Raw genomic sequence first — 23,525 nt, 5'->3', positions numbered from 1 at the left:
GCAAAACAAGTGTTGTTGTTTTTAAGTGAAACAATCTCAGAAAATTTGCATCTTGCAAGCCTCACAGAGATTACTCCAGTGAATGCTTAGTCAATGCAGAATTTCTGTTTTAACCCCCTGGCTTAGAATTTCTGGTGTAAAACCAAAGTCACCAAAACGACAGTGTACTTTATGATGTTTCCCAAGTTTGCTGGGAAAGATTCTGGTACAGCTCCTAATCCTGGATCTCTGAACTCTCAGTTTGCTGATATTTCAGCCTCCCGTGAAATAACAGAATTCCCACTGAAAGGCTTAGCCTGGGTTTTAAAGTTTGCAAAAGTGACATAGAACAGAGAACGGCGCATTCGACTGGCCTGCAGACTGCTGAAAGAATATATTATACTCCCAGGTATTTTGTGGTAATGACAATGCCTCCGGCCATGACTGGCTCAGTAGCAGTGATGTCACGTGCAGGATTGATGGCCCAAGCAGAAAGCAGTAGGAAGAGAGTTCAGAGACAGCAGAGCTCAAAGTTACGATTGCAGAGAAAGAAGGAAGTGGAGCATTCAGGGCTCTATGGTGCAGGACCCTGAACTGGCTGGCCCCATCTCATCAGATCTCAGAAGCTCAGCAGTACTTGGATGGGGGACCACCAAGGAAGTCCAGGGCTGGTATACAGAGACAGGCAGTGGAAAACTACCTCGGAGGCCCCTTCCACATATGCAGAATAATGCACTTTCAATCCACTTTCACCAGGGCTGGAGTGAGGGGGAATTGCGCCCGGGGCATGCGTCTGCCCTCTGCCCATGCCATGCCCCTTCCCACCCTGGAACGCCCCCGCCACGGCCAGGAATGCCCCCGCCACACCCCCGCAGTGGTGTGCGCCCGGTGTGTCGCGCCCCCTGTCCCCTTGGTGTTACACCACTGACTTTCACAATTGTTTGCAAGTGGATTTTGCTGTTCTGTGCAGTAAAATCCAGCTGCAATGTGCATTGAAAGTGGATTGAAAGTGCATTATTCTGCATGTGCGGAAGGGGCCTGAATGTCTCTTGCCTTGAAAACCTCATAACGGTCCCCATCAGCTGTTACTTGATAGCGCTTTCCACCATCACCAAACAGCAGGAGTTAGAGGAAAGGGCTGGAGGGAGAAACGATAGCCAATGGATATTTGGAATGCAAAAAATAATTAAACTTAAATTTCCCTTCACTGCCAAAACAATGTTACTGGGCATCTTGCCAGAAAATCTTGCTAAGAAACTTAATGAACTATGTTGGCACTTATTAGCCGCAGCAAGAATAATAAGAGCATCTCATTGGAAAATTGATAAAGATCTTAACACAGAACTTTGGGAAGACAAAATGAGAGAATGCGCTGTAATGGCTAAACTAACAAACCTTGTAAGCAGGTGGTCAAAACATGAATTTGATGAGAAATAAGAACTTTCTTTTTTTTATTGAAAGCTGAATCAACTATGTAAAAATAATAACAGGAAGAACATTAATTTGTTCATGATCAAGATAAAAGAAATTGTCTAGTAATGATGCTGTGGAATCAATGGACAGAAGGCAGTGAATTTTAAAACTGTGTAATATTTGATAATATTAAGTTTTGTTATCTCAAGATCCAACGTGTCAGACCTAATATTCATACAGTTTTTGGGTAGCTGCATTATCCTTTTCTGTTTTGTCTCTGATTCTTTTTTTCTGCTTCCTATTTTCTTTTTTGTTAATTATATTAAGAAAATTAATAAAAATATTATATTTTTAAAAATATATTTAGGAACTGGATATTTATCCAAGGATCAGGAAAAGGGGGAAAAACAATCTTTCATGAGCAGATCCAGGAAAGAAAGCCTGGGGAAACAGAATTTCCCACAGTAATCAGAACTGTGGTTTATGTATCTTTACTAGTAAAGGAGCACAGCTTGTGACACAGAATGGAAAGATGCAATACTGCAGTCCAAGTGTAACCCCCATGCTCAGAATGGGTTGACCCAGTAAGGGGTGGAGACTCAAAGCAGCAAGGACTGCAGAGCTCATGTAGTTTGGAGGAGACAAGGCTACCAGACTCGGACCTTGATTAGTATAAGCCCTTAACACCTTGTTAAGGTAACTGCAATGTTGTTGGGAACTAGTGGGAAGGTAGTTGTTTATTTTTGCTATGTTGTAAATGTTGGAGTTTATTGTTTCAGGGTTTCTTTTTTGTGTTTGTAATGGGTGAGAGTTCTCCTGGAAACCTTCATCATGTTGAATCCTGTTCATCAAGCCCTTGGAGTCTTCAGGAGCCAACCCACTTGCAAAGAAGAATTGGACTTGGCAGTATTGGTAGTCTGTAAATATAAGGACTTGAAAATGCAACCTGAACAGGACCTTGAAGTGTGATGTTAAATGTTGATGTTATATGTTAAGAAAGTAAACCATTTTGTTTTTAAAATTTGTTGTTGCAAACTCATTCCAAGTTCTGCCCCACAGAACCCACAGATAGGAGGTTACACAAGCTCTGCTCACAACCTGGAAGTCAGTTTCAGGTTGACTCAGCTCTGCATCCTTCAGACAGCGATTCCCAACCAGGGTTCCATGGTACCCTGGGGGGCCTGAGCAGGTCCCAGGGGTACCGCAGCAGCGCTAACGGCCCCCCTCACTTTTGCAGTATCTCCCACTGGCACTGGCAAGGACATGGAGCTGGCCCAGAGGTCAGGGCCTGCTGCAAGGTCAGCAGTCACTCCCCCCCCCCCAGTGCTTCCCTTCACCCTGGGAGGGGAAGGTGGGCAGGTGGCAAGCAGGGGCACTGGGGGGGGAGGGGGATGGCAGGAGTACCGTGAGGTATGAAGAGTAAGGTCAAGGGTACCGTGACGTCGAAAAGATTGGGAAACACTGCTTCAGAAATTGGTAAAATGAATAACTGTCTTGCTGGCGTTAAAATGTCGATGAACCTGTAAACACAGGCTGTCTGAGAATAGCAGAACTGAGAATGGAGGAAAGGAATGAGAGGGATGCGGCAGAAACAGGGGAGGGACGGTCAGAAATACTACCTGATCCAAAGTGGGTGAGGAGCAGAGAATTGCAGGGAAAAGTCTACATGACAGAAGTTCAATAGAGAGGAGCCCACAAAAAAGTTTGTGGGGGGTGACCACAAGTTGTGGGAGAAACCTGGCACACCTTCGTGGACCTGAGCTAGTTCTTTTATGGGGATAAATTCCATAGTTTGGTAAAGGAGACTTTCCCAGGATCAGGATTGGTCCAAGAAATGAAGTTTGATTGGGCCGTTTGAAGGTAACTGCCCCCAAAATGCAGCAGGAAGAGTGGAAATAACACCTGACATTCCCAGGTGAGGTCATCCATGGGTAACTTTAACATACTGACAAAGAATAGACAATTGAAATGAAAGTAAATTGGCCTCCTGATCAGGGGTGGATCAGATTCAACAATAGTTGGAGTGGAGGTGCTACTTTCCGCATCAACAGAAAAGGGCTCCTTTGATTAAACATCCGTTGAAACCGGTATATGATCGTATTATGCTTGCCATGGAGCTGGGGTGGGGGAATGTAAATACTTCATCCTGCCTTCATGCTGGAATGGGCTCAGAGATGGTCTGTGAAATGTATTCCCTGAAAACTTATCCCAAGGAACCCCATTGCACTTTAGGCTTCCAGGGGCGGTGCCCTCTGAAATAACTAAGGGGAGACTGGAGATTGAATTGGGGTGTCTCAGCTGAGAAGAGGACATGGGCGCCACCCCGCAGACACAAAATAAGTTGTAGAGAAATTATTTGAAGTTATTGTGGGGCTCAAAGATTGGGAAGGCTTTTTTTCGGTATAGATGATGATGATGATGATGATGATGATGATGATGATGATGATGATGATGATGATGATGATGATGATGATGATGTTGCATATACCCTGTTTCCCCAAATATAAGACATCCCCGGAAAATAAGAAGTAGTAGAGGTTTTGCTGAAGTGCGAAATATAAGGCATCCCCCAAAAGTAAGACGTAGCAAAGTTTTTGTTTGGAAGCATGCCCGACGAACAGAATACAGAAATGTAAGATATCCCCTGAAAATAAGACATAGCGCATCTTTGGGAGCAAAAATTAATATAAGACACTGTCTTATATTCGGGGAAACACGGTATTAAGCTTCTATCCCGTCAGAACAACACTGATCAATGTCAAATGTGTCCAGGGTGAAGTCTCAATCAGTGGGGAACAGGAGGGAGAAATACCCATATTTCTTTGCAGCATGTTCATTCAGTCAAATATAGCCCAAGGGACAGGCTTATAAAAGGCCTTTGTGACCCGTGGAGAGTAAAAATTCTTGTTAGGTGATCAGACAGGAAAGCTTGACAGAAATTAGCTTTGATTTTCATTTAGGTTACAATCAACCAATATTGGGAGTTCACAGATTGGTTTGTAAAAAGTTGCAGACTTAGCTGTGAGGTTGACAGAAGGACATCAGTGTGTGTGTGTGTGTGTGTGTGTGTGTGTGTTTGCAGTGCTTCCCTGTGTTAAATATGGTAGCAGTCCAATTATGACCATTTTCCATCAGTTTGTGGTGTAGGAGCAGCAGTGGCGTAGGAGGTTAAGAGCTCATGTATCTAATCTGGAGGAACCGGGTTTGATTCCCAGCTCTGCCGCCTGAGCTGTGGAGGCTTATCTGGGGAATTCAGATTAGCCTGTACACTCCCACACATGCCAGCTGGGTGACTTTGGGCTAGTCACAGCTCTACGGAGCTCTCTCAGCCCCACCCACCTCACAGGGTGTTTGTTGTGAGGGGGGAAGGGAAAGGAGATTGTAAGCCCCTTTGAGTCTCCTGCAGGAGAGAAAGGGGGGATATAAATCCAAACTCTTCTTGCAAAGAAGTACAATCAGTTTGCAAGAGATTCTAAAAAAACCCTCTGACTAGTATATTTTCTACAGGGATCCCCAACCTTTTCTAGATGGGGCACCTTTTGAATTTTGATACCAGGTGTTTGGTACAATAACAAAATGGTTGCTGTAGGAGGCAGAGCCAACCACAAAATGTCAGAAAAAGAGGTTGTGTATATCTCTAACAATGACTCTTCAATATTTCAAAACACAACAAGAATGGGTACAGTGTGAAAAAAGGAACGGCTGTGAAAAAAGGAACCCTAGTTGCCAATGATTTTAACAAAAAAACCCACTCTAATTTACAATTTTTAATAAAGTGTGAAAGTGCCAATAAGTGCAAAAATTGTACATATTATATGTCCTATATGAACAATATATCATATCTTTGTTATATAACTATTTTACTCTTTTACTGAGAGACAGCGTAGTGTAGTAATTAAGAGCAGGTGGATTCTAATCTGGAGAACCAGGTTTGATTCCCCACTCCTCCACCTGAGTGGCGGAGGCTTATCTGGTGAACCAGATGGGTTTCCACACTCCTACATTCCTGCTGGGTGACCTTGGGCTAGTCACAGTTCTTCGAAACACTCTCAGCCCCACCTACCTCACAAGGTGTCTGTGGTGGGGAGAGGAAGGGAAAGGAGTTCGTAAGCCTCCTTGAGTCTCCTTACAGGAGAGAAAGGTGGGGTATGATCCAAACTCTTCTCACCTGCGAAGTAAAATAGTTATATAACTAATGTAACAAAGATATGACTGTACTTACCTTTAAGAGACTCAGCCAGCTGGCTATGACTGGTTTTAATTAAGGACTTTAAATGGTTCTGTCAATATGGTGGGTTAATGCATGTAGCGGCAGAGCACAGCCATAACAGGCTAGTGAGTGCATCATTCTACAATCTGTAAGTGTTATTAATGGTGTTATATTTACTGTTTTACCAACAATATTTATTATAATATTTATTATTCTATAATGGTAGTCATTTTAATGTATTAATTTACAACTAATTATTGGATATTTATTATAATATATAATAATGATTATTCATAGTTGTGGATATAGGCAAAATCCTTATTTATTTATCACCAGCATCCTGGAATTAATCTGGCTGTATTAACCTACACACTGGCCCCTTCCACACAGGCAGAATAATGCGCTTTCAATCCACTTTCACAATTGTTTGAAAGTGGATTTTGCTATTCCGCATGGTAACATCCAGCTGCAAAGTGCTTTGGAAGTGGATTGAAAGCGCATTATTCTGCATGTGCAGAAGAGGCCACTGAGGAAGTCTTTTCCCGAAAATGCTGCTTACCACCGGTAGCATTCTGTGATGTTCTCATATTCAGCATGTTTGTGTCAATTTCATCGGGAGGACATTGCAGGTCCTCGGAAAGTGGGAGGACCCTAACATGTTTACTTGAGAAGAAATTACAGAACGTGCAAGTTTTTGGAACACCACCAGTGACTTGGGGTTTATTTATATCTTCATGATGCAATGAAAAGTATACAGAAACATTAAGGACAGTTTGCTTGCAGTCCTCTAGCTCATAGGTGTCAAACTCGCGGCCCTCCAGATGTTATGGACTACAGTTCCTGTCATCCCCTGCCAGAATGATGCTTTAACCTCTGGAGGGCCGCATGCTAGTCTGTAACATCTGGAGGGCCGCGAGTTTGACACCTGTGCCTGATTGCATGTGAATATCTCTCCCAGTTACGGTGTCGCGATATGAACTTCGGTTGACACTGTTTGAAATATTGTTCATATGGGACATATAGTATATACAGTTTTTGCACTTATTTGCACTTTCACACTGTATTAAACATTGTAAATTAGGTTTTTTGTTACCATCATTATTTCAGACAGATGCAGTTAAGCAGGGTTAAAAAACAGTAAATCAGGCAATAAACTAAAACATGCTTTTTAATGGAAAAGATTAAAAGCCAATTAATGTGCAGATTTCGTATGCAGCGTCAGTCTCAGGCAATGATTAATCCCTATAAGGATTTTACTTGCTACATGCAAAATCTCAGAATTATCTCCTGCTAATTTAATGTTCTTTTTTACAGTCAGTCCCAGGAAATGTCTGTATTTTTTTTAAAAGTAGTACTTCTAGGTTGTTCTGAGCATTGTAATACAGACTTAACTGATCCTTGATTGCCCAGAAGTTAAAGCCATATTGAAATCCCCTGGGCTTCCACACGTCCCACTACATTTTTCCTCCTCTTGCGCCTCCTGTCCAACCCAGCATCCCTTTCCCGGTCTTCCTCCCCAACTCATCACCTCCTGTCATACTCATAACTGAGGCTCCATATACACATTACAAAGCCTTCGTGTTTGTTGCAATACAACATGAACAGTTTATATCCCAGTTTACACAGGGAGATTAGGGCCTCCCAGAGAAGAACTGGATATTTTCTGTGATGACAATATGCAGGAAGAAGTAGTTGCAGTTCCCAACTCCCATATTCTTCATGTCCTCAAACAACCCTGAGGTAGCCAACTCCAAGGCCCACTCTGCATGGGCTATAAAGACCGGTGTGCCACCGGTAAAAAATGTTGTTGTGGGGGAGGAGTTCGCACCACTGCCACTGCTAGTACAGTTTTTCTGACTTGCTAGTTGAGCGAGTCTTTTGAAAAGTGGCGGTGTGCAGCCAGTGGCGTAGGAGGTTAAGAGCTCGTGTATCTAATCTGGAGGAACCGGGTTTGATTCCCAGCTCTGCCGCCTGAGCTGTGGAGGCTTATCTGGGGAATTCAGATTAGCCTGTACACTCCCACACACGCCAGCTGGGTGACCTTGGGCTAGTCACAGCTTCTCGGAGCTCTCTCAGCCCCACCTACCTCACAGGTGTTTGTTGTGAGGGGGGAAGGGCAAGGAGATTGGAAGCCCCTTTGAGTCTCCTACAGGAGAGAAAGGGGGATATAAATCCAAAACTACTACTACTACTACTACTACTACTACTACTACTACTACTACTACTACTACTACTACTACTACTACTACTACTTCTTCTTCTTCTTCTTCTTCTTCTTCTTCTTCTTCTTCTTCTTCTTCTTCTTCAGTGGTGAGCGAACGGCACGTGGTGCACATCACCACTTTTCAGTACACCGCTTTAAAAAAACTTACCCCTCTTCCCTGAGTAGCTCCATCGGGCTGAGGGGACATGCCTCCTGCCCTCTGACCCCTGGGGCATTGTAAGGGTCATGGGGGGGTGTCCCCTCGGCCCGACAGAGCTACTCAGGGAAGAGGAGGTACTTTTTTTTAAAAAAGCGGCGTGCCTCAATGCGGATGCACGGACATGGGACATGGTAGCTCCTGGGCTGCCCACACACAAGTGTGCGAACAGCCTGAGGGCTACACCAGTGTCATGTGCACTGGTGCCCTGCCGCTCCCTGGGCCCGTGTGGAGTGGGCCCAAGTTAGGAAATTACTGACCAGTATTGCCTGGGACTTGCCCTCACAGGGTACTCCTATTTGTATCCCTGTACATATGACCTGACCAGGATAGTCACAGGATATCCCTATCTCATCAGATCTTGGAAGCTAAGGAGGATTGGATGTGGTGAGTATTTGGATAGGAGACCTCCATGGCTGCGACAGAGGCAAGTGATGGCAAACCACTTCTGTGGTTCACCGTAGGTGTGGGGAGGAAGCTGTTTGCAGTTTTCTCTCGTTCCATATGACAAACGCCTTGCTTAATGTCACATGTAATATCCAGTTGGGCTCTTAGTCACCTCGAAACAAGTTCAAGTCCTCTGTTGCAGAAGCATTACTTCTTCTTGTATCCTACGTAGTTCCTTGTCCCACTATGCCATATTGCACTGACAGGCAACTACATTGACACACGCCACTGTAAAGTCAAGTTACACTTGGATAGAGCCCTCTCTTCCTCTAGATTACTGCCATGAACTAAGTTCCTTTCCTTCCTCATGGGAGTCCATTATAAATCACAGAACCGACATCTGCAGGGCAAACTACACAACGCTAAACAAGTTGAGGACGGTTCCCTGGAACCAATTCACTTTCACCTCAATACAGCAACTTTTAATGCTTATGGGAGGTGACTTAGCTTGGGACAATGACATGGCGGGAGGGGATGTCCTGCTTTCCCCCGCCCCTCCACACACACTGTTTTCCTATGCTGGGGGAGTCATTTGCATAACTCCAAAGCTGCAAGTTCAGAGATCTGAAGTTATGCAAATAATTCCGCACTGGAGCTGTTTTGGCTCAAGAAAAAGATGTGGAGGGAAAGACAGCAGCTCTCTCCTTCCTCTATGTCACTCTGCAGGCTTTAAAAACAACATTCCCCGCTGCTGTGTGGCTGAGATGAAAGCAAACGAAGTCTGGGGAACTCCACTCATTAAAAAAATGTACCATGTAGTTTGGCTCTGTGATAGTTGGGCTGGGGTTCCTCCACTCAGGGCCAGGTTTAGTTAAAAGCTGCAAGATGCCGCTGTCTCTCTCCTTCACACCGCTACGCCAGAGTTCAAAACTGTTCGCTGTGCGACCAGGAATTACCATAAGAATTAAGATTCGTGCATCATCTTTCTTCTGAGCCCTCTACAACTGGCCCCTTTGTAATTATTGTTGTGGCGTATTAATTATGGATGCTCACACTGTTGTGCTGGGATTCAGGATCTTACAGTACGATCTCGGAAAGGCTTGGCTTGAAATAAATATTCATAGAATAATGGCGCCTCGTAAATTATCACCGCGTTACCCACGTCGCATTACCCACCGCACTAATGTGGAAATCCAAAGTTAGGTCAAGAAAGGATTTCACACTGACTGACTCTACCTTAATAGTACTGATTAGAGAAGCTTCCTTTTTTGTCAACCCAATTACTGCAATTTGCGCATTCACATTTAGTTTCGCTCTTTGCAAACTCCAGTAAAGGAATTCTCCAGGAACTACATTATCACTCATCCCCAGAAGTATTTTATTTTCGCAACCAGAACTTTCCTCTTATTTCCTTCCTGGCCAGAATGCCTTCTGCTGTAGCAGCATCCTGGGGCCAAATATTTGCTGGTAAATCATTAGTATTAATGTGAGATAAATGTGTAGCCCCAAGTATAGCTACTATGGGTTGCAGCGGCAAAGTAAAAACTGGTTTTGTTGTATCCTGTGAACATTTATTAATATATAAGATAGTCATTAAAGAGTAATTGTTTCTCACTGGCTAGTTTTTCAGATGCAGTCGTTGATGGTAAACAGCCAGTAGTACCACTGGGAGGGAAATATTTTTCATCCGTGTCCACTGCTAATAATAGTAATATTTTTCCTGCACAATTATTGTTAATAAACAAGATCTAATTGAACAATGTTTGCATCCTTCTAAAAGCCGCCAGTAGCATGTTAAAATTAGATTGCAAAATGCATTCATCCACAGTTGCTATCATGAAGTTAGAAATACACTTCTTACAGTATGATTTTGGCCCAGTTCACGTTACCAGCATGGCACCTAACATGAAGCCAGGTATCAAATTCCCTGGGGACACCTGCACGCAAGAATAACATTGGATGGGTAGATGACTACTTCTGAGTTCTGAATAAACACAGTATTGGATCCAGCCATCGCTATTCAATGAATCTCCCCCAATTTCCTTCTTCACTGTAACACCCATCTCAAATACTTGTTTGTACATGCAGGTGGCACGATTCTCAGCATACAATCCACATGGTTGGATCCATCTGATGGTTGGACTCAAGCATTACATATGGAAGTGATGTCATATCACAGTTGACTTACAGTGACCCCAGCAAGGGGCTTTCAAGGCTAGTAGGAAGAAGGGAGGATTCTCTATTGCCTTCCATTGCAGAGGCTTCCTTGGCTGCCTCCCGTCCAAGCACTGATCCAGATTAGCCTTTCCCTCCCAGATTCAGGAAGGAGACCATACCACATTCCCTCCGGAGTCAGACTATAAAATATGTAAATTCAGAGATGGGACTCGTGTCCTAACTGCTGAGCAGAGCATCCTCTCACAAACTGGTTTGGGCTATTGGAAATGGATGTTGTTATTGGATATTTTGAAGTAGATGGCCAGGTTTCTTCCCAGACATCATGTGTAAATTCACTGACAAAGCAGAAAACATAAACTGATGCATTTCACCTTCATTGTAGTCCACCCCATTTCCCATTTGATACAATGAGGAGGGCTCCAGCCACACTGTAAACACAGCAGGTTAAGTGAACAGATGGAAAGAACTAAAGGTAAGAGAAGAATCACTGGACCAGTGGTGGCGAACCTTTGGCACTCCAGATGTTATGGACTACAATTCCCATCAGCCCCTGCCAGCATGGAATTGTAGTCCATAACATCTGGAGTGCCAAAGGTTCGCCACCACGGCACTAGACTGTAACCTGGCAATTCTGTTCCTCTCTCAGTGCTGAGAGGGAGAATGCGGGTGGGTCTTGAACAAAAACAAAATTATATTGGTAGGTTTCATTAGTAGGTTCTTTTAGATGCAGCTGCCTCAAAAGATTCTATTCGCTTTTAGAACTTTTGATAGTGCATCTGGTTGGCCTCTTATCCATAATTTGATATCAGAGATCTGCTTCTTTTCCTAGAAGAAGAAGAGTTTGGATTTATATCCCCCCTTTCTCTCCTGCAGGAGACTCAAAGGGGTTTACAATCTCCTTGCCCTTCCCCCCTCACAACATACACCTTGTGAGGTGGGTGGGGCTGAGAGAGCTCCGAAAAGCTGTGACTAGCCCAAGGTCACCCAGCTGGTGTGTGTGGGAGTGCACAGGCTAATCTTCGTTTCCCAGATAAGCCTTCACAGCTCAGGCGGCAGAGCGGGGAATCAAACCCGGTTCCTCAGATTAGAGTGCACCTGCTCTTAACCACTACACCAATAATGCTCCTAGCCAAATGCCTTTAACTTTTCTTAGGCACACATAAAGCAGCCATGTTGCTACCAAAACAGCTGTAGCCATTTGGGGTCCAAAATATAACAGTCTACTTGGACTGGTGCATGCAAGTGTATTTGTAGGGTGATGTGACGGTGCATGTGCTTACTGTGCGGGCAGGGCTCCAATCTCCATTGTTGTGCAATGATGTCATTCCAGGCGTGTCCCAGAAATCACATCAGGACAACACTCTAGCATTCAGCCTAAACTCTGGAATTTCTGGGCAAGTGCTAGAGCATCATCTCAGTGTGATGCTGGCATTTTGGGGTCTCTCTGGAAGCGACATTTTCATGCTAGGATGAAAATTGTGCCATCCTGTTTTGCTGGCCTGCACACTGGCAATATTGACCAGAAGTTTGTCCATCATTACATGACACCTGGTAAGTCTAGTTGTCTGTGATATTTATATAGTACAAAAATAAGCCAATGTTTGTTACTGCTGGAGAAACTCCATCCATTTAGTTTTAGTTAAAGCACAGGTGTCAAACTCGCGGCCCTCCAGACGTTATGGACTACATCTCCCATCATCCCCTGCTAGCATCATGCTGGCAGGGGATTATGGGAACTGTAGTCCATTACATCTGGAGGGCCGCGAGTTTGACACCTATGAGTTAGAGGAAGACTTGAGAATTCATAGAGTTCTTCTCACCCCTCACTCTCCCAAGAATTGTGCAATTATATAAAAATGGAATCACATTTGTTGATACCTAATCAATAAGGACTGTTTGGGAGCATAAACAGGCCAGCATGCAAATTATAGCCTGTGCTGTTTATATGCTCTTCCCCTCCAATTACCAATTCTGGCAATGATTTTAACCAAGTGCCACAATTAGCCTAGTGCACATCCTAATGATAATGTGTAGCAAAGAGATGATTCAAATTCAGTTTTCTTAAAAATCTTTTTTAGATGGCTGTGAACTCGTAACTAAAATGATTCAGAATATTTCCTAATAGGGTGAAGATTTACATTTCGGGGGAAATAATAATCAAACCTCATTAAGCTCCTAGGGCACTAAATGGAGCTGACATTTGGAGAGTTGATCCGTGCGTTCTTATCTCCATTAGCTTCATGACGGAGTTCAAAAGCAACACGGTGGAATGTTTGAATCTTAAAGGAACAAAGTCAGAAACTTCTTTGCCTATGTATTGAAAGCTTTCGTGGCCGGAATCAACTGGCTGATGTGAGTTTTCTGTTCTGGTAGTTTTTGCTCCTAATGTTGCACCCACCACTAAGGGTGTAAATGTATGTACAATACATTTAAAACATTTTGAAGCAGGAAATAAAACATTTCCTCCATGGAATTCCACACTGTTTTTTTACCCCTAAACGTTTTATTTCCAGACTCAACACATTTAAAATGAATCCCGTTTTAAAGCAATTCTCTGGCTTAAATGTTTTGAAAATGTCTTCAGTTGACGTACGATCTGTAGACTGTTTTCCACGCTTCTTTGAACTTCCTCAGTGCCCTCTTCTGACCTAAGTTCCCCTGCACCTGTTCATTTGCAGCATTTAGCTATTCGTTCTTTTATTTGAAGGGCAGGGGGAATATTCAAAGGAGCAGAGAATGTAGTGAAGCATCAAAAGAATCGAATCAACACAGAACTACAAGAAAGAGGACAAATCACAAAATGGCGGGCAGGAATCGTTTCAAGGGAGTGAGTGTGAACGAAAGGGGCATTTAAAATGTTTTACAAATGATTTACTACTGTGTTAGGAGATCTGTGTGGAAATTTTGGTTGCTGTATCACACTGACTGCTCATATTTAAATTACTGTTCACCGGCACCCCAAGAACTTGTTCTCAAACACTACTACTCAGTTGTGTATCCTCCATCCAGAGAAAAACTGGGGAGAAAGGGAAAGGGAGGAAAGGGAGGGGAGGAAGAGAAAGGGGAGGCAGGGAGAGAAAGGGGGGAGACAGAAATGGGGGAAGGGAGAGAGAAGGGAAACGGAAATAAGGGGGAAGGGAGAGAAAGTGGGAGGGAGGGAGTTTTGGTGGTGACAGTGGGAAGGCAACCCATGTCCCCCCAAGACCACTGCAAAGAAAGAGAGAAAATTCTCCTAGTTGCTTTAAAATTAAAATAAATTTACTTTCAGGTGAATGATGCTGGAACTGGGAGGAGACTGGGGCCTGGAACAAGACCACAGAAGTGCTCTTTCCCTAACCTGTCCCCACCCCCAGTCTTTTCCTGGCCATAGCACCTCTCACCTGAAAATAAGTTAATCCTTATTTTAAAGTAACCAGAGGTTTTTTTTCAGTGGAGGCAGTGGTGGTGGAGGGGAATATGGGCCCCTTTTCTCCCCGTCACCCACACCACAGCCACAAACACCTCTGATAGCTTTAAAATTAAAATCAATTTTCCATGGGGCGATGCCAGGCTAGATCAATTAGAGTGGCAGCTCTTCCTGCACCTCCCCAAGGAGTGCCTAGGGCTTGAGCCCCCCTGTCCCCCCCCCCCGGTTATACACATTTGCTGCTCCTGGATTTCAGACTTGTCATGTATGCTGAGAAGCTCAAAGGCTTAGAGAGAGAGTGGGGGGGGGGGCAATATGAAGATTCTATTTACTGGAGTGCTGCAATTAAGCTGAAACATTTCAGATAAAACTCACTTTGGAAAGGGATTTAGTTTCCCAAACAGCAGGAAACTCTTTTAAGGGTCATTGTAAAAGTGAAATTAAATCCTCAACAAAGAAAGGAAAAAGAAAAAGAAACCCTTCCAAAGTAATACCTGAAGAAATGCATTCAAGAATTGGCAAAGCAAATACTGTGAGGCCTAAATGGCCTATACTTTTGCCATCCCGGAGGCATTATCACCGTGGTAGCTACGAAAAGAGGACAATGGCCTCTAATCCCATTTCCAATGCTATAGCCAGTAGCCCCATTTCCATTTTCCTATTGTATTATTTTATCCACCGAAAGTACACAAAAATGCTTTTAAGTGGAAGGCGTGGAGTGACAAAGTATGTTTTGGCCCTGGGTAACAAATGTAGGTTCGGAACGGGAGGGCATTTCCTGTGTTATTTTATTTTGTCTTCTTACATGAAAACTGGACAAATTATTTAAATGATGCACTTCCCTTTTCCCCAAAAATGCTTTTGATACATAATAAAATAACAGCAATCCAGAACACCCCCACCTCCAGCAATTCTTGGAGGCTGAAGCAAAAAGATACCATATCACCAGGGGTTTTGCATGCGTGGGGGATGAGAAGAGGTCCCCTCTCTACATCTCAGCTTCCCCAACTCCATGCTTTAGTAAAAGTATCATTTGTTAAGTGCTAAAATATGTTTTTGTAGCAATGCCGAAAGCATTATGGGTGCAGAGCTAAAGTCCAAAAATGAGAAGAATAGCATTCACTGACGTTAAAAGGTTGTCCTGAGGGTCACTGAGCTTTGAACACGGTATAGATACTAATTATTCTTATAATTGAAATGGAGGAAATAAAAAACTTGGACCAACCCTGTAGTCTTTTTTAAAATATAATTTTTATTGTTTTTTTAACATCTACAGCAGCAGCAACAACAAAAGAAAAACACAGGAGAGGAAAGACACCAGTGATCCAGCCCATCCTATTCTACTAACACAACAAAGGTTAATACTACACAGATATACTATTCTACTTACACAACAAAGGTTAATATTACACATATAATATACTACACATATCTAAATGACTTCCTCCCCCTATCCTGCTATCGATCTTACCCATCACATTTCTTCTAGCCCAAGATAGGTTCCCTATTTTTCTTAAAACTTTTCTACTATATCAACTTACAATTTGAAGCAATTTGAAGTAACTTAAAAAAGGAGACATCTTATCCTTCTAACCTAAGTTTCCCATAGTCAAAGATTTTTGACATAAATTGTCTCTTCCCTTTCTTATCCTCCTTCATTTAACCATATCTCTGAATTTAACCTCCTAAATTATTTATCACTAGTATCCAGTATGCCCATTTACTTCCTTTTGCTAAATCACTGATTGATCTATCGACCATTTTATTTAAGGTCTTTAAAATTTTTCTTGAAGATCTCTTTGGTGCTCGTTATTGAAATAATTCTTTGTTCTTATCCCTTGTAAGTGAAGAAAACTCCTTCTCATCTGAGCCACGAAAATCTTGTCTGTTTTTTCTTGCAGTGTCCACCAGAAATGCATAATCTTAAAGGAAATCTTAATGATGATCATGCCTTCGTCTTCTACCTTGATTGTTGATTTTTTTTGTGTTTCCAGAATCTGATCTACCATTTCTTTAGAATGGAAATAAACAACTATGTCTCTACACAATCCTTTCATTTTTGGATCTTTTGATGTGACTCTGTGTAACTTTTCTCAACTGTGATACTTTTTTCTTCTTTCATTTTCAAATGGTTGGCCAGGATTGAGGGAATGTTTAATTCCTCCTTTGCTGGATTTGGATAATCTAGTGCCTCTCTCAGTCTCAAGGCCTTTTCTTTGAATTGATATTCCAGTCGAAGAACGGTTAAATCATGCATTTTAACCTCTGGCAGTTCATCTTGTTTTAAACATTTTACTTCCTTTCTAGTCTTTTCCAGCTTGTCTTCCACTTGTGCAACTTTTTGAAATTCAACCTTCATCTCCTTAATTTTTTGATGAGCTCTGACATCATGTTTGGTATATTTGTATTGACAGAGTCTTTCAGATAATCAATTTCTACCCTGAGACATAGTGTACTGGCAGATAAGATCTGTGGCCATCACAGACTTTTCAAGGGACACTAATCATTTTCTTGTAGATGCCATGTCCACTGGATGTCACTGTATCTGCAGTTTCCCAAGGTTTTCAGTAGCTTTATGCAGGGATCAAATTCCTCCTCTCTGGTTGCTGATGTGTGAGTAAAGTTGTTTCTTTTCTGGTTTTACTTTGGCAACCCACCAACTGATAGGGAGATAAGATCTGGATTTTCCCCTCCTTAAAATGGCTATCTGGTGCCTACTCCTCCAGGAGCATCTTTTGGCATGGCTTTAGTTACACTTTTTTTTAACACTCTGCACATCCTACACTTATTTATCATTCCACATCTCTTAGGAAGATCTCCTTCTTTTTGTCAGACATATCAACGGCAGGATCCTCATTCCATCCACAAAGGATACACAACTTGGATGTTTCCTCCCAAGGAGGGTCAACAGCTCAGCTTGAAAAAAAAGGTGATTACTGCTAGCTTCAGCTTCTCAACTTCAGCGAACTGTTATGGTGAATGATTCCACATGATCCTGCTTAGAGGAGATCATTCCAGGAGTATATGCGGCTTCTCTGGCTCTCTCCTTCATCCAGAGGGGCTTCTGCAACTCTTTCAGAACTGCACACTTGAGCTTTGTTGCCTGGCAAAGCTAAAGCAAAGCCAGGCACATCCATCCAATGCCATATTCTGCACCAGAAGTCCAACCCTCTAGTCTTTTTAACATCCTTAGCTCTCAATGTGTACTAAGCCTAGAGAAGTGTATTGTTACATGGCCATGTAAAATGAAATACAAAACTTGTGTATTTTAAAATGATAAAGAAAAGGAAAATATATGAAAGCTGAGATTTCATTGCTATTGCTGGCTATACAATCAGGTTTAGAGAAGAATCTAAAGATGAACAGTTATTTTCAACCAGTTATTTTCAACCACTTTAGTTCTCACTAAAAAGTTCTAATTCTTAGAAAGTTCAAGTCTTGGAAAAAAAAATATCCCACAAAGCTGGGATTTTTTAAAAAAAATGCACAGTTCATACAAACATTCAAGATAGAACACATATTCTAATTGTGTGTTTGACAATTCATTGTAAACAGCTCAAAAGTTAAAAGACTGGTTTCTAACTGCTTTTGATTAGGATAAAAAGAATAGATTTCCTGCTATCTCAGTGATTGCAAAGATACACTGTCAATTAACACTTATATACCTCCGCTCCAGAAATATATTATATTTTAACAGTGAAGTCAGCCAAATCTTTGTACACTTAAATATGGTGACTGGAGTGGTGAACAGGTGAGACAGATCTTTCTACCAATCTGAAAAGGCCACCAGGTTTGCCGAAAAAGGTGAAATCTGAATACTTACATACGCACGCACGCACGCACGCACACATACATACATACATACATACATGACCAATTTTAACGGATCAGGTGAATTTACATATCTCTCAAAAAGAGGGTGCAGTGCTCCTGACAAGGTCCTAGTATCCTCTAAGATCAGGAAACATGTTAAAGAATTTCAGATTGGTTTTAATCATATGAGCGATCATCTACCACTAACTATCACCATATCAATAAACCACTCCTTTTCTGAGGCTAAACCAGCTAGCCCGTTACAAATTGTTAGAATGAGTTGGCCTAAAAATAATACTGGGGAAGTCAGCACCATACTTTATTCCCATAAGCTCATGGCCCTAAGATCACTCACTCTTCAAACTATTAATCCTGTTTGTGTTTTACGCACATTTGAAGAGCTAACGCAGGAGATTATTGCCACTACTACGACCACCAGTCATGTGGAAAGAACCAAATCAAGAAGTCGACATGACCTAGTACTAAATGATGAATACTATCGCACAAAGGGACTCTTACGGGAGACATATGCAATCTTTAGAGATACCTCCTGTAGTAACACCTTGGGTACATACTTCTCCCTAAAGAACCAACTTCATAGTATTCTCAAAGAACGTAAATTGATACTACTAAATGATCACTGGGAGCAACTTGTACATACATACATGGTTTAAATTTTTTTAAACCCAGAAATGATAAAGGAAATGCTGAAGACAGAAGGATAGATAAATGTAGGTTGGCTATTGAGTGGGATGGAGAGAAAGAAGCAGGAAAAGAGAGAGGGTATGGGGGCTTGAAGGAAAGGGAAAGAGGAAACTATGGGAGGGGGGAAATGAGATGTCTCCCACAATGCCTACTTGTACCTTACTAAAATAGAAGTTCACTGTTTCTTTAAGGCATGAACACACTACACACAGATTTTAAGAGGGTTTAAATATCTATACAATAGTTCTTAAAGTCAAAAAAGTTAAAGTAAATTAATTCACCATCAGTTCCAAAGGCTTGAAGATAAAATATATTTTAACAGAAACAAGTTGCTCAATTAAGAAAAAAATACATACAAAAGGATCTAATTTTCATAGTATTTATGCACAGAACTGAGGAAATGCAGTTTAATGATACTGGAAACAGAGTTTATCCTTCCCCCCGACCCAAGTGGTACATAAGAAGGCATTTCACCTTACTCTACATGTTAATTGGATCTGAACCATTTGCATTATTTCCAGCACTAAATACCTTTCTGGCAACATTTCAATTTTAAAGAGAAAGCCAGTTTGTATTTAAAAAGTTTGTCTAGTGAAAGAAAAAACTGAAAGTTTTCTGTCACCTTAAAAATGAGTAGATTTATTAAAATAAACTTTACAGGAATAGATCCTAACTAATCTAAACAAACAAACAAAATGGTTTTGCTATCAGAAGACTACACACAGGCAGAGGGCCAAAGTCCTTTCATGGGGCTTATCCTTCTGTCCCAGTAAATCTACACTAGTGTTGGACTGTGAAATACAGCTTCAGCTGATTCATTTGGGCCAGTTCCAATTGATAAAAATAAATCTTATGATTTCTCAACTCAACGGTTTAAAAAGGCATAGCCATATTTTCAAGAGATGTGCACGTTGTTTATATCTAGCTTTAAAAGGGGCTTGGATAGATTTATGGAGGAGAAGTTGATTTATGGCTACCAATCTTGATCCTCTTTGATCTGAGATTGCAAATGCCTTAACAGACCAGGTGATCGGGAGCAACAGCTGCAGAAGGCCATTGCTTTCACATCCTGCATGTGAGCTCCCAAAGGCACCTGGTGGGCCACTGCGAGTAGCAGAGAGGTGGACTAGATGGACTCTGGTCTGATCCAGTTGGCTTGTTCTTATGTTCTTATGTATAAAATAGATTACAGTGCAATAACACTGGCCACAATTCAGCATATTGAAACCCCACTAACTGCAGATGTGGGAGAAATTTAACAGAGATTTTAACTTCGGCTGGATCATGACTGGTATTTTTAAGATCTAAGGCTGTTTAGCATTCACTTACAGTTATGGCATGTGGCCCCACTGTATCCTGTTCCATCGCACATACACGTGAAGCTGTCCCATGTTTGGTTGCATATTCCACCATGTTCACAGTGATTGGGCACACACCTGTTAGGATGAGAGAAAAAGAGAATGCCACATCAGTTAAGATGAACGAGTTTCCCCACTGAAGGACTGTCCAAGCAGGGAGTCCTATACACGCCAGCTTGTCACGCTGTAGCAATTAATCCTCATTAGCTTTAGGTAGATTAAAATAATTTAGGATAGAATTTGCCAGGTACGTCAGAAGATGATATATCACATAATAAATATTCTGTTTGCAAAAAGCCAGCAAAAAAATGTGGGGGGGGGGGGAGAAAAGGGGAGACAATATTTGCTCTAATCATCATTAAGTTTTGTAAAGGTCACACTAAATTCTATTACACAAAGTTAAAACTTTTTAAAAGATTATAAGCCAAAGTAGTGTCATGGCTTTAAAATGAATGACATCACAACAAGTTTCTGGTCCCTTCTGCCAGAAGATCACAACGAATGCATAATTTTTGATCACAATGAAGATCACAATGAACGCATAATTTTTGTGTTTTTGATTTTATTGTCCACATGGTGAGTGCAACCTCAACACTGGCTACTGTTGATTATACAACCCTGATTCTGGCCATTTACACACTTGTGTCCTACTTCACACTGAGCAGATGTAACCTTAGCTTGTGGGTTCTATGGAGCAGAACTTGGAATGAGTTTGCAACAACATTTTTTAAAAACAAAATGGTTTACTTTCTTAACATATAACATCAAAATTTAACATCACACTTCAAGGTCCTGTTCAGGTTGCATTTTCAAGTCCTTATATTTACTGTCTACTGATACTGCCAAGTCCAATTCTTCTTTGCAAGTGGGTTGGCTCCTGAAGACTCCAAGGGCTTGATGAACAGGATTCCACATGATGAAGATTTCCAGGAGAACTCTCACCCATTACAACCACAAAAACCCTTAACAAGGTGTTAGGGGCTTATAGAAATCAAGGTCCGAGTCTGGTAGCCTTGTCTCCTCCAACTACATGAGGTCTGCAGCCTTCTCCTGCTTTGGGTCTCCACCCCTTTCTGGGTCAACCCATTCTGAGCATGGGGGTTACACAGACATTCCCTTTAGGTTGGATTCTTGATCACGTACGTGTTTCCCCCCTTCAGCAGTCACCACGCTCTCAGGTTAGAGAATCTCTATGGTTTCCGAAAGCTCTGAAAGTGATACTTTTTCTCTCCCTCCACAGAGAAAGCGAAGGGAATCAGCATGTGTTTTCCTTCCTTCCTTCCGGTTTGCTTGCTCTTCCCCACCTTTCCCCACCCCCAGAACAACAGTTTCTCCCACTCTTCTGACTGCCACTTCAGAAGGAATGAAAAAGGGTTTTTTAATTTTCACACTGAAATTGATATCATGCTTACATAGTCTGGCAAATGAATGCACTGAAAAGAAAAGGCAAGAGGCAACCTTCCCAGATGGAGGTTGCATAGAGAGAACAAAGAAGCAGGGGGCAGGCAAAATGGGAGATTGGCTTACATAGGACCATTTCACAGCAGGAGTAAATTTTAAAAATGGTGGGAAAAACCCACTGCGAAGCTAACAGCCATGGGGTGAGTAGTGCATGAATAAAGAGCCCCTGACTCAGTGGCTCTTTAAACTCCCACAAGTGACTGTGTCAGATGCCAAGTTTCTGTACTGGACCGCTATAATATTAAAATGAACAAAATGTCATATGACTTTATCAAAAGACATACACATACTTATATGTATTAGAATTGACACTTGTGGCAGCCATAATTCTGCACATACACACACACAAGCACACACACTACACCATAGCTACCGCTGTCTACAAACGCCAGCAAAAATTTTCTGTCAGTCAGCGAAAATAATACAAAAGAAAAAGAAAAACACACAATAATGCAAAATGGAGGAAATAACAAGAGAATGCTTTCTTGAAAAGCCACAAATTGTGATTCCAAAGATTTGAGTCTAACCACTACCTTTTCTATCAAGGATTCTTTTAAAAATAGGAATTACCATAAGACTTTTTTTTTGCTTTGAAAACTATTACTTTACTCTTCTTGGAGTGTGCTTTGAAACCTCATTTCAAAGAACCAATTTTCACCCCTTTATTAAATTTCCCTGCATCCACGTCCAGTGCAGTTGCTCTATTTTCCGATCAATTTTCCTTTCATGTCAAGTCTCCCTTTCGCCCGATATCATTTTGCCACGGTATTTTTGCATTATTGTATTATGGAAGATATTAGCAGACCTCCCACCCATCAGGGAAATGAAAACAGTCCCGCAAAATGGAAAGGCAATAAAAATTAAAACGATACTTATTAGCAAAATTATGTTGATGTTCTTGGTGCCCCCATAATTGACCACAAAAGCCTGGTGAGTTAGAGGCAGAGAAAAGCTTTCCTCTTGAACATCTAGTTTTTGCATTTGACTTGTGGTTACTGAAATGTTTCTGAGTAGGAGTATGATTATCCGTTATTATTAAAGCCTTTTTTTTCCTGCACGGGTATATCTCAAATGCTTATTTTATCCATTTCATTTCCTAGCAGAGGAGTCTGTGGAAGTGAGTCATTTTGGACTAATCTGCTGATTACTATTCGAGGACATAACATCTAAAGTTAAACCTGCTATGTGAGTATATTGTTCCAGCTTTGCCTCCAAAAGCATATAACATTACAGAATAGAAAAGTGCCATCTGTAAACAGTCAAAGCTGCTTAGCCATTTTTGTTCATCCACACATTGCAAGAAACAGAAGTTATCATTAAACTTGAAGTGCTAAGACTGTGGTAGACGTCAGGGTCAGACCTGACTCGGTTTTTGGGTGGGCCCTGAACTGGTACTCAAAATTCAAAATTAAAATTTTATATTTTTTATTTAAAAGAACGGTTGTAAAACAGAAATTTTAAAAACATACAGTGAACACAAAATCACAAGGTGCATTTCAAGTACACCATAAAACAACAACCGATATAACTAACTAGGAAGGATACTTGCTGAAAAATTACTACAGAAGTCCTCAGTACATGTGAAAAGTTCATTAAGCAAAATTAGAGGCTAAGCATCAACAAAGACAAAGAAAGGAAAAGGGAGGAATAACTGGTAACAGGGAGTAATTTATGTATGCCCCTAGTTAGCCACATTAGATGACTATCAATAAACCAATCAGGTTACATATTGGTCCAAATTTCTTGCAACAAGCTCACTTTCCCCCCTCCCTCCAAAACTGAAACCTATCCAATGAAGAAACCAGTTGCATCTAGAAGAAAATAGTGATGATCTCAGACGAGCTAACTGGATTGATGACTAGGCTTGGAGATTTGGGTGCACTGAATCCCGGATTTGGCCCAAATCTGGGCGCATTCAGGCATATTTGGGCCCGAATTTGTCCTGTCCGAATATGAACAAATCTGAATGCAAGGATTTTTGGGTGTTTTTAGTATTTCACATTTTTAAAGCTAGCAGCCCCAAAATTTCAGGGTCTCATTCGGAGACTGTCCTGATGATGCCATCCAAGTTTGGTAAAGTTTGGTTCAGGGGATCCATGGTTATGGACCCCCAAAGAGGGCGCCCCATCCCCCATTGTTCCAATGGAAGCTAACGGGAGATGGAGGCTATCCCTTTGAGGGTTCATAACCTTGCT

At 41.7% G+C, this 23,525-nt stretch overlaps 1 protein-coding gene across 1 annotated transcript in view; it reads right to left on the bottom strand.

The window, feature by feature from the left end:
* CNTNAP2 (contactin associated protein 2) overlaps window positions 1–23,525 on the bottom strand; it is a 1,428,778-nt gene that overhangs the window by 411,492 nt on the left and 993,761 nt on the right. Inside the window, exon 10 of the mRNA XM_048510449.1 lies at window positions 19,841–19,947. Coding sequence (XP_048366406.1) covers window positions 19,841–19,947 — 107 coding nt within the window. The remainder of the gene's footprint in view (window positions 1–19,840; window positions 19,948–23,525) is intronic.

This window comes from Sphaerodactylus townsendi, linkage group LG11 (genome assembly GCF_021028975.2).
Source record: "Sphaerodactylus townsendi isolate TG3544 linkage group LG11, MPM_Stown_v2.3, whole genome shotgun sequence".
NCBI classification, from domain to species: Eukaryota; Metazoa; Chordata; class Lepidosauria; order Squamata; family Sphaerodactylidae; genus Sphaerodactylus; species Sphaerodactylus townsendi.
This window is presented reverse-complemented; position numbering and strand designations above follow the sequence as displayed.